The 12,746-nt window shown below is 40.8% G+C and overlaps 1 protein-coding gene across 2 annotated transcripts; it reads left to right on the top strand.

The window, feature by feature from the left end:
• Positions 1-5,375: 5,375 nt before the first annotated feature.
• LOC123429182 lies at positions 5,376-6,227 on the top strand. 2 transcript variants are annotated; one of them, XM_045113243.1, is made up of 2 exons: positions 5,376-5,519; positions 5,620-6,227. In XM_045113243.1, the coding sequence occupies exon 2, from the start codon at positions 5,634-5,636 to the stop codon at positions 5,895-5,897; it is 264 nt and encodes an 87-aa protein (XP_044969178.1). In that variant the 5' UTR covers positions 5,376-5,519; positions 5,620-5,633; the 3' UTR covers positions 5,898-6,227. The 2 variants fall into 2 exon arrangements, with proteins under 2 accessions (XP_044969178.1, XP_044969179.1); XM_045113244.1 differs by having other exon boundaries at positions 5,387-5,519; positions 5,629-6,227.
• Positions 6,228-12,746: the final 6,519 nt, after the last annotated feature.

A 12,746-nucleotide genomic window follows, 5' to 3' on the forward strand; every position in this document is an offset into this window, starting at 1 on the left:
AGACAACACATAGACAGTACATAAAACCATTCTGCTTGTTTGCCTCAACCACATCAAGGAAATTATGCAGGCCCGTAACGTACTCTAAAGTGCGTCGGTCAACATACATCCATTGTTAGTTCATCTGCATTATGTAATTAAGTATATCAAAAACCATTGCAGAACATCATGAATAGAGAAATGACCAAATTAGTACAAGATCTTCGTCACATTAAAACCAAAGTACATTAGTTATTACTTCAAAAATAAATACATAAAATTCATACATAGTTCTCATAAAACAGCATACAACTATGTAAAACATTTAAATGCAACAACAAATGCGATCAAAATAGCAACGGGATGAAGTTGCTAACCTTTTAGAACACTTGGATAGTTGGTCCACAACCAAATCTAGACAAATCTTGGAGAAAATGAAGCTTGGATGTCGAGCTTGGAGGAAGGAAAAACAAAGGAGAAAGCTTAAGTGTGGCTCGGGCATTTCATCGAACACCTCATGTTCGCATATAGACAAAACAGAGCAGCAACACACACCTCCACCTTCTACGGCCAAAAATACAGAGGAGAGGGGCGCATCCTGACTACTCGAACCGGGACTGATGCTCACATTAGTCCCGGTTCATAACAAGACCGGGACTAATGCTCTAATCTAGCCAGAATCAAACCCTATTTTCTACTAGTGATCGCCTACCCGGAGCCAAAGCCCGACCCACCCCGGGCCCCAAGCTAGTCCGCCCGAGGACGAGCCCCATGTCGCGACCATCTCCGTCGCGCGACCATCCTGGACCTAGGAGAAGAAAGGAGCACCACCACCCGCACCCCGCCGACGAACGTCAACCAGGACCGCCGGAGCGGCACCGGTCACACCTCGCTGACGAGCGCATCCACCGCATGATGGCCAATCCGAATCATAACTCGGTGTAGATGAACCCCGCCAAGAAACAACCCACAGCCCGACAGATCCATGCACATGGAAGAAGGAGGCCGCCGAGCGCATCCCCACCATCCGAACAAAAGGTGTTGGCCCCTGCCCGCCGTGCACGCCCTACCACGACAGGGACTGACCTAACGAAGGCGGCAGCCGCCCCCAGCCCGCTCTATCACAGCCCTCGTCACCATCCACCTCGATGTGATGGAGCCGTCATCACAGCTAGCCGCCCTGCCTCCCCAACTGCCAGCACGCCCCACCAAAGATTCCCTGTAGTCACCGCCCCACAGCCGCGCCCGCAGATGACCAGTCGTGTTGCCGCCGCGCGTCCCCGCGCGAGCGTCGCGCTCCTTCCCGGGTGGATGCGTCCCGCGTCGCAGAACACCATAGGAGGAAGGAAAACGTCCCCGTCGTCACCGACGCCAGTCGGGCTTCGTCCGACAATGCCCTCCGACGACAGCAAGGAGGGGAGGAGGCGGGGAAGAGGCGCTAGCGGACGTCGGCTAGGGTTTCGCCCTGCCGCACGCGAGAGCGGCTCGAGCGAACCGTTTCGATTATTTGCGACCCAACCATGTAGGGATTATAGTGAGATAGAATAAGAGAACTAATAGTTCATTATAGACAAGAAAACCTGTAGAAGCTTCGTACTAGAATTAAACAATATCAGGTAAAAAAATGTTTGTAAGGTAAGTAAGCTGCATCTCTAAACTATTTTATGCCACCATGTTTTCAAAATTTTGCTCCCTCCATCGTATAATACAGGAATATTTTAATAGCAGTCTAGTGTTAAAAAAATTATATTACAAAACGAAGGGAGTAGCTCACAGTGGCCAAACATAAGAAAAATAAAATAGTGGCTGAACAGGGGCTGCTGTCCATTTGCTTACCAATATCGAAATATGCCTACATAGTGGCTAAAAAGAGGGGAAAACACCTACTGCCGGACCAGTCGGTCCTTCCGAGCCTACACCTACAGGGGCTGCTGTCCATAGCAATTATCTGAGGAGGGTTATCATTTGAAACATTTTCACACGTTGTCGTCCTTTGATTTTCTTTTTGTGCCTTGCCGAACCTAATCTGTGCATGCACAAGAAGCAAACATGTGCCTCTTGTGAAATTAAAAATATATATTTGTTTCCTTTTCGAACGGTACAAATGTGTGCCTCCACGAGAAGCAAATATATGCCTCTCATGCAAGCAAACAAAAATTCACGCAATGTAATCCCCTCTCAGGAACTACATTGAGGCCTACCGAAATTGCAATCGTTTGAGGCGACCCAATTAAAGGTTATTGTACGGGCGAATCATAGCCCTGGCCACAAGTTCTCTCAGTGTTTCCTGCTGGGGATGGGAGAACGGGCTAGAAAAAAAGTCTGGTTCTCCCTTATTTTTTCTTTTATTTTATTTGCATCTTTACTTGTTATGTCTTTTTATTTTTCTGTGCATTTTTTCCTCTGTTGTTTCGATTTATAGACACCTGATTTTTTAAATAATTCACGAACAATTTTTTCGAAATTGGGTAATTATTTTTAAGTTTTCCCACTTTTTTCAAAGTATTAAACATTTTTAAATTCATTAAATATATTTGTAATTAGTATTATTTTTTCAAATGTGTGATCATTTTATGAATTTGTTAACATTTTTATAATACTATATTACTTTTTCAAAATTCACATTTTTTATTTGAACAAGTGTCGGTCGACTGTTTGTCTGCAGTCGATCACCGTGGCGATGCGACATGCACCTATGATTCAGAATCCCGGGTGCCTGATGTCTACAGTTTTGCGTGGAGGTATATATAAAGATAAGAGAAAAGGAGGTTAGACCAGGTTATCACAAGTCATGCTTTAAAGATCTTACCACCCAAATGAAATCACCTTTGATAGGTATGTTCTTTCTTGTAGTCAAATTTACCAAACTTATTACCTGCCACGCTCCTGCAAAAAGAAGAAGAAATATGATATGTATTATGTCATATTGAAAGTTAGCTTAAAAATGAAATATAATAATAGCCCTTCTCCACTAAATGACATCTATCTTTTTAATAAAATATCCGTGCATATTTTCACACTTGTCTCTATTTGGAGCATTATTCCACAATACTAAAATGTTTTGCACCAAATTTTAGATGCAAAAAGAATTTTCCAGAAAGTTCCTGAGTTGGGCAGGAAATGCGCTTACCCCACCAGAAATTGCCTCACCAAGGTGGAGAACCCACAAGATAATTAAAGACGCACTGCCAACTGTCAAATGGAAATTACCATAGAGAGATTCCATGTGGTTCAGAAAGCTCTATTAATCTATCTCTCTGCCTATAAATATAGGACAGATCTTGTGTCACCAGATCTCTATTAATCTGCATCACCAGATCTTGTGTCTCGACCCAAAATCATTATAGGACAGCCAGCAAGCCATTATACCACCTCTAGGGTACCAGCTGCACGATGAAGCTTCTCCCTCTGTTTGTCCTTGCGATGGTAATGGTTAATGCTTGCGCCGTGTCTTCTCGCACGGCGCCGAGAGACCATGAACTTGATGGAGTAGTGAAGACGGCAGCGACGGGAGAGGGGACGGCGATTGACAATCATCATGCTATACCGAGGACGGAGTATAGCAGCTGGAGCAGCCCTGGAAACATGCCAGGAAGTGGCCATGAAATTGCTAGCGAAGAAGCCAAGCCATGAGCAGCCTCATATATGCATGTCGTTGTACGTAGCAGACTTGCATGCTAGGGTATGTATACGTACTCTTTTGAGTCATACATATAGTAGTAGTTGCATGTCGTCGTTTCTAGTTGTGCTACCTATATGTAAATTAAGGCTGATCACATGACTTGGAGTTATATGTAGAGATGAAGGGAAATATGAATGTGCATAGGGTCATAAGATATATGAATAAAACATATTGATGGATAAAGCAAGGTACACATCGAATCCTTTATTATATGAATAAAATATAAACCATCGACTTGGAGTTTAATAATATTGATGGATTCATAAGATATTTTTAAGGATTCATAAGACTAATATTGAAGGAACAATATAATTTGCTAATATATGATCTAATAAATTAGCAAGAAATGTTGAAAATGTAAGAAAGTAAAAGGGATATATAATAATAGCTATATGTAGAGATGAAGGGAAATATGAATGTGCATAGGGAATGCAATTTTTCACGACAGTCTCGCCTGTTGTCTGCTGGCATGATCCAATTGCACACTAGGAAAGATGTTTAATTTTTGAAATAAAGTTTTCAGGGAATATTTCACTTTGATGAAAAACATTCCTCTCCTCAAAGCCCAGTCATTGTTTATGTAAGTTGAACCTACACCAATTTGTTTACATAAGCTGAAACCACACTAATTTGCTCATATAACTTTCATAATATACAGTTTCATTGAAAACAACTTACATAAACATGTTCATAACGTACAATATCATAATCAGCGAACATATAGCTTTCACATGATACCATTTATTTGAAAACAATTTACATAAACAGATTGATGAAGTACCGATATGATTTTTAAGTCATTAGTGTAAAGGTGCCCCCCACCCCCCGCCCGCGGCAGGGATATTAGAATAATGAGATATTGTCCATTTGTTCAGTATTTCGCAAAGTGCAAACTATTATTCTTGTAACTGTACTTATCCTCCGACCAGAATTAGTTGTCGCTCAAACAGATGTATCAAGCACTAAAATACTTCTAGATACATCCGTTTGAGCGTCAACTAATTCCGGACGAAGAACGTACAAAACTTGACAAATTTTACTGAGTTTTACCTGCAGCTACAAAGTCCCTATGCTAACTAGCTAGAAAGAGGCTGTATTATCTCATATATTCTGCTCAACAATTATTCTGGACACTCTACTATGCAAGAGAACTTTCATCTGCAGGGGCGGAGATGATATATAGCCCAGAGCCAAATGCCCAAGGGTCACAAGTAGTACTATTGTTGATAAACATAGAGCTAAATAGAGAAATCCACTATGTTTAAGAGCTCAAGGACTCCACTAATATCTGTCCTTCTACCTATATGCTTACATAGATAGATCATGACACATTAGTGCCCAATTGAAGCGGTTGGGTTAAAAATTAGGCAGGGTTATTCTCCACCTATAAATAAAATATCAAGTCGTCGTCGCGTCTTTGTAAGAAAAGCATAAACCACTATCTCAGTGGGAAATACTATTGGTAGTGTTTGATGATTTACGCATAGTTTATGATTACATTGACAATGATTAGGCCAAGTAACCACCATAATCTTCAGAGTTGGCGATATTTGCAAATAATTTATGTTACTGGCCATAGTAAAGGGTGGGCTCTACATCGGGCTGTCATTTTTCCCTACTGGACTCAACTGGTCCCAAAGGCATTCCATGAGTACCTTTTACGTCCCACATGATGGTTTATTAATTATGGTGCATCATTCAATAACCTTTTGGTTGTTCGGTTCTCTGCGTATTTGAATTGCGCACTAGTTTTTTCTGACTATATAAGGTGTTCCTGACCTGACCAAGCCATAGCCTTCAAGAAACAACAGGTAGAATATCCAAACGTTGATCGAATCTCAAGGTGGAGATTTCTCAGGTTTGACTCTTTGTTCTAGCTAGTTTCTTCTTGCTCATGACATCCTTCATTCTTTGCCCATTAACTTTACGATATTCCTATGCATGTTCTCTCTGACAAGTTAATTCAGACACCATGAAAGAGCCACTGAAAGCAAGCAGGAGTAAGATATTAGTTGTCTTGCTTGTCTTCGCCATGGTTACTCAAGGCTTGGTGATTTGTGTAAAGGGGATAGAGAGGAATGATATCGCCGGCAAGGCCGTTAGTGCAAAACCCACCCTTGGTGCAGGCAGCAGCACAACCGTGGACAACCACCATGCCATACCACGGGACCAGTATAGTAGCCATGGAGGAGAGGACGGATCAGGTGGCAGTGGTGGTGATACTACAAAGAACTAGTGTCATTCTCTGAGACTGCCGTTCACGGAGCATATATATTCTGATCTCTAACGTCATATTGTATAGATGTCAGCAGCCCTAATTGTTATTATTATTATCTTCTGTACATGAAAATAAGCTGCTGAAGGGAAGAGTAATGTCGAAGTAAAAACATTCCCACAGAAGGAAGAAGCTATGTTTTATTAAAAAAATATAGAAGCTATATATGTAATAGATGTGATATTCTCGTGTGTGTGTGTGTGCGCGCGCGCGCGCGTGTGTAAGGAAACTTTTATGATGTTACACTCAGCCGTCAATAAAATTCAGGACTACAATCTGTTGTTCAGGAAAGAACCACATTAATTCATGCTTACAGTTGAGTACTGATTAAGCATGTTTTGACACTTCGGTTTCTATGTTATAAGAAGATTTGTCCTGTACGTACTAAGGCAACTCTAATCGATGCCCAATACTTAATACCCAAAAGTCCACACCCAAAACTGAAATCCAAAAACAATTATGTGTATTGGGAGGGTCGCTTCTAATCGATGCCCAAAACTTAACCCCCAAATTATTTTGAACTGAATTCTCTAGCTTTGTGCATTCGCATTTTATAATTATTAAAACATGAACAAAATTTCCAACTCCATAATTTGAACTATATTGCTAGCGCAACAAAAGTAAACTTTGCCATAAACATAACTGAACATATTTGACATAATAAAACTAAACATTACAATATGAATATAAATATGTTATATACATAATTCATATTTTCATTAATAAGTACTTGCATTTGTGGGCTACTTCAAAGGAATGTAAAAACAATTGTGTGCATCCATTATACTCTATTTAGATTTGTATTTTTAAGACTGGAAATTAATCTATTTCTCCATGTAATTTGATAGGTCCATAGTGAGTATCCACATGTTTAGGGAAAATAATTACTTAGGAGAGTAAAATTAAAGAAACTGATGATTAAAAGATAGCAAACGAACGTTCCCTAGAGAGGATGGCATTTGTGAACCTTTTTTATGGCAAGTTCTTCAAACACACATCGCTATTCTCTTCAGAAACACGTGGCAAATTATGAAAACAAAAGAATTTTTGCTGCGAGACTTGCTGTGTTCGCTCACAGGAATTGCCATGCTCCCACAACATAAATTGCGGCAAAAATCATTCGCAAATGCCATCTCCCCAGCCAACATTTGTTGAATAACACTACCCTTAAAAAGACTTATGTTGGCACCTTTTTTCTGACAACATTTTACTTAGAGCTAAGACGTATGATTAGTATTCCCTTCCGCAATAATAATAGAAAATACACCATTGTATCCAATATTTTCCACACCTCGTTAAACACACAAAAAATCCAAAAAATTATTCCACATCATTTCACTTAGGTAAGAATTATGTCACCAATGCACCAATGTAGTGAACGAACCTGTGGCTGGATGGCTTGTGAGAGGGTGGTTGTACCTATCGGCCATGGGGGATCAAACCCCTGACACATGTGTGCCTTATAAGGGTGAAATATTATTTCAGTGGGAGACGACATCATCATCGATGACGAGGCGCCATCGATAGTGGCGTTTTCACTTGTAAGCTTTTGGGTCAACTTACTCCTCGGATTTTTGAAAAACCAGGCTAAAATCACTGAACATTTGCTGTACACTATAAACAAAATAATCCAAAAACTAGCATTGACCCCACAGGTTCTTCTGGCTGGCTTCACCATTGGGTGTGGGTGCATGCTTTCACAGGGGTGAATGTATGTTTGTGTACTATGCGTCTGAAAAAAGTTATATCATATAGGCAAGTCTTTCTAAAGGTATCCAGTGCGATCCACCAGAAGAAATTTCAAGAACAAACTGACACAAGTTTTATGCTGCCAATGAGGTCTGAAATTGTAAGGAGGTTAAGACAATGAAAATGCATTAACATAAATGAAAACTGATATCTTCAAACAAGTATTTTACTCTACAATGTACCAAAAAGTAAAAGAGAAAAAACCCATAAGGAAAACAAGTTTGAACTGTGAAGTATTTGAGATCAGTAAACGTCTCAAATGCTGTGATAACGTAAGCAGTGACCAAGAAATAAAATTTGCACTTTGATGTTTTACTGATAAAACATACATATATATATATATATATATATATATATATATATATATATATATATATATATATATATCATCTGGTGGGTTGATGGAGAATCTTGCAGAAATTGATGTGCAATGTCTAATAGTTTTATCGAGTTAATGCGATCCAACCTGATTTCAGGGTGGAATAACGACAACAAACTGTAGAAGATTGCTTTTTACCACTCTCTAGTAATTTTGTATCATATATGCAAGATTATATATTTCTGAAGATCTGGTAGTTTCAAGTGCCTGTCAGCATAGCCAACTTGTTGCATAGCTAATGGTTGATTATACAAAAATCACCGAGCACCTGAAATAGCTCATCCCACTAACCTAGTGGTATCCACTTTACGGGGGAATGAGTTATCCTTTTTTTATTAGTGCTCAGTGCAGAAAATAATTACTCGATAGGAACACATGCCACTACAAGTGTCATAGTCGACCGATCTACCTATGTAGCCATATATTATAGCTAGGTAAAATCTAACATTTAGCCTTAGTGATTTCCGGTCATAGAACAATGGTGCGTTAGGTGAAGATAAGACACAAAACAAATATATTGTGTAAGGTGTTTTTTTTCGGGCATGGCGAACAAGGCAACATATTATAGATAATCTAGAACAAAATTAAGCTTTTAAATTTATTGGTTAGTAACAAGTAAATGAGTTAGGCTAAAAAGTAAAAATACATTCAATCAGGAGAGAGATACTATCCTTCTTTTTCTACAAAGAGAGATGCATGCATTTAGGAGGAAGTTACTTTCCTTTTTTAGGGCTAAAAAAGATACGGGGAATTAAAAAATGCACCTTACATTTTGGAATTTTATCAAAAAAGAAATACCCTTTATAAAGAAATGGAGGGAGTAGTTAGCAAGAGCTTCTTAAAAATTGACGTTCGTTAGTCCATTGCCTAGTATGTCAGGTAAGGAAAGCAATAATACTCATTTTCCTCTTACAGTAAAAGGAAAAGGAAACAAAATCAGTACCAATGAACTTTGTAAACAACATATACATGGAATTAGCATATATGGAATGGGAGGGATGAGGGTACAGAGGGTTGGGACGGGGAGGGAACTGGGAGAGGTGGCAAAATATTGGTCGCGGCGGCAGGCTTTCACAGAAGACTATTTTGGTTTTGGTAGTGTGTGCGTTCTTTAGGATTTCCAACTATATATCCACAGAATTGTTTTATTACAAATAAAATAAAATAAATACAACCATAGATGCATAGCTAGCTTGCCAACCCTGGCTATACTTGAGTCTTTCTTTAGTAAATGTACAAAGAAGAGGGTACCAAGAGCCGTTCCTGCTGATGTTACTAAGAATGGCAAAATTAATTTGGTAAGACCCCATCTTTACAAGCTTTAAACTATTAACCACAACTTTATATGGAAACTAAGGTCGTGCAACAGTCCTATGTTCGTTACACTGTTTTTATATGTTTATTATCTTATGATGTAAGTGGGAATGGTACTGGAACCCATGCATCTTTCTGACAAAAGGATATTCAAATCTAGTGGCTAAACGCAACCAGCCATCCAATTGGCTCACTATGGCTTGGGAAAATCTAGTCTTCACCTTTAGTTGTCAGCTAAAGCAAAATGCGAGATCTACTTTTCACCTGCAATCCAATAAAGTACAATGATTAACAGCAACAGATAACTTCCGCACTTGACTTCATATTGACTTTGGTGGATGTCACCTAGATCTCCAACAAAATTATCTCTTCAAACATTTCATTCACCCGTTTACGTAGTGCACATATACAATTTCAGTCCATACATGCATGTACAAAATGAACTTTTTTTGTATAACTTTAATTGTATATCGACCCAAGATTGAAGTGACTGATCGAATTGCTAGCATAAGGTTTTTTAACATAATGTCTAGCCTATAATTTAAACAACTTAGGATATTGCCTCATCTTAGATGGTGAAACTTTTATCGATAGGTTCATTTGCCTAGTTTACCCTAGAGATTCTAGACCTTATAGCAACTCCAAACCCAAACGGACACCGATTTATCAACTTTTTGTCTGTTTGAGTCGTGTGTCCGTATTCGCTTTTGTATTTGGGTCTGCAGATGCACCCAACGGAGATGGATGCATTTTCTAAATGTCCACGTCAGGAATCTCGACAAACACCTAGTGCGCTCCCATGTCGCCACGCCGCTGCGAGCTCCCGCAGCCATTCCTGATGCATGTCGTGCCGCCGCGCGCTCCCATGTGTGCCGTGAGCTCCTGCACCCGCACGTGATGTGTGCCGCGCCGCCACGCCGACGCGTGCTCCCGCAACTGCGCCTGATATATGACGCGCCACCATGCCTCAACACGCAAACGTGTCGCGCGCGAACTCCTGCAGCCGCGCCTTGATGCGTCCCGCACCACCATGCTACAGCGTGCTTCTGCAGCAAATCAGCGAGAGGCAGCATCCCGACGTGGTGGGGTCTCCCGACATGAGGCAGCTCCTCCTGCTGTGTGGCGGGGCGAGGCCTTGCCGGGTGCGCAAGCTCCCGAGCAATGGCGAGCTCCTCCTGCTGTCGGGCGGGGCGAGGCTGGGGCCGGGCAGGCGAGCTCCTGCTGCTGCGTGCGGAGCGGGCGCATGAGCAGCAGAGGCAAGGCCATGGCGAGCTCATGCGGCTGTGTGGCAGAGCGAGGGTCGGGTTGGACGTGAGGGGCGGCAGGGCGAACGCGGCGGCGTCGGAGTAGGGCGAGCGCGACGGCATGGTGGATGGCAGGTGGGCCACATGGGACATGCAGCGGACAGACGCAGACGAGAATGAGGCAAAAAACGTTTGCTTTGTGTCGGCGCATGACCCAAATGTGACCCAATTTTGGTCCCTATATGGGTCCAGGTCAGAAACTTCCCGGACGCAAAATGGGAATGGGTCGCTGCGTAGGGTAATCATTTTTGTTCGCACAGACCCAAAGGGACATGAGCAGACAAAATGGGTATCTCCATTGAGATTGCTCTTAATTTGTTTATTAATTTTATCATCTTCCCTTTAAGTAACTTTTTTATTTAGTTATATTTTATGAGTATACTTTTTATATGATGTATTATGTATGTCGATTTTCAAACTCATTGGTATTCTACATAAGAAAACTTCATTGTTAATTTTCTTAAGTTGGATATATATAGTTAGCTTACAAAAGCTCTGTATAATATGGATGGAAAAAAGTCTCTGCATTCTAGTTTTCAATATCGTTACGAAAAAATATCGAATAATTTTCCATGTATTGGTGGCTGATACCCCCCTCCCCCCCCCCCCCACCCCCCCCCCGCGCGTGCGCACTCCATAGGATAGATTCTCTTCGAGATTATGTGCCGCAATAGCATCGACAGATCCACAGGGAGCTAGTTATGCATGCATGCATTGGTGGACTTATGGCCCATGTTTGCATATCTTGTTGTTACTCCAAAAATTAAGTACCTTCCAAACATAACACAAATCAAGCTTGAATACATACAATTGAACTGTCACTTAATGATATGCTAGCTAATTGTTTGCAACATGTCATACATATTCGACTAGTTCAACATCGATCATGTCCGACATTAATCTTTCACCCATCATATTCTAGAGTAGGTAAGTTTTGATTTGCATTCACTATGAATAGGAAAGGGCAGCATTTTTTCGATTGGTTTGATTTGGGTGTGAATATGGGACGGGAAGGAAAGATTTGATTTGGTGGTTGTGGGTTTTGTTACATTGGATTTGATTGAGTCAATGTAGGACATGAGGATCGAGTGAAGAGGAAGTTGGATCATCCCAACCTACAATGCCCAACCCCTATTTAATAGTAGAGATGTATATTACAAAAGTGTGTGGAAGTTCTTGAACCAACGGAGACAACACCACACCTACATATGCATATACAATGTTTACAGAAGCCCACATGCATTAGAAAATCATTAGAGGTTTGTTTCAGAAACACATTGGAGACACATACGCTCATAACACACATGCACACCGACCTCTATGTACGCGCGCACGCACACGCACATGCATACTCACCCCTACGTATGCACGCCCACACACCCGAGTCCTATCAACACTTCATTTAGTAGTGTGGTGCCTTAAATGTTGTCACCCCGATTGGTGATGTTAGGCTTTCGAGTATGATCGAGCCTCCACACATCATTTTCCACTAAGTTCCCCACGTATTCTGTTCCTCCTCTCCCTCCCATTCATCTTTCCATCCTTATGTTTTTCCTTCTTCTAGTTGATAGCATCGCTCTATACTTCCTCCACATCACCCTCATATTCCTAGATCCCGCCTTAACCATGCTGCATCACGCGGTCTATTATTTTACAAACGAATGTCATTAGGTGATCTGGGGTGTATCAACCACTGTCATTCTACAATGTCAATTACCATTCAAGTGGTTTTTGTGCACCATTACAGAGGCATTGTTTGTCCGCGGCAGATCTTATAATTTACTAGAAGCTATATGCCATGGCATACATGTGCATGTGAACAGGAGAATTAACCCAACAAATGCAAACACAAATATCTTCAAGATAATACAACGTGCACGGATGACATAAATGTGACAATAATAACATACACTTAGCAAATACTACACACACGATGGATTATATACTTGCTTAACCCTTCACACTTGAGGAAAGTAGCTATTAAATATTTTGGTTCACGTTATTGTTCCAGCATCTAAAAAGTCTTTTCACATCAAATACACGACAAGTAATGTAACTTTGCAA

This window comes from Hordeum vulgare, chromosome 2H, assembly GCF_904849725.1.
Source record: "Hordeum vulgare subsp. vulgare chromosome 2H, MorexV3_pseudomolecules_assembly, whole genome shotgun sequence".
Lineage (NCBI taxonomy): Eukaryota > Viridiplantae > Streptophyta > Magnoliopsida > Poales > Poaceae > Hordeum > Hordeum vulgare.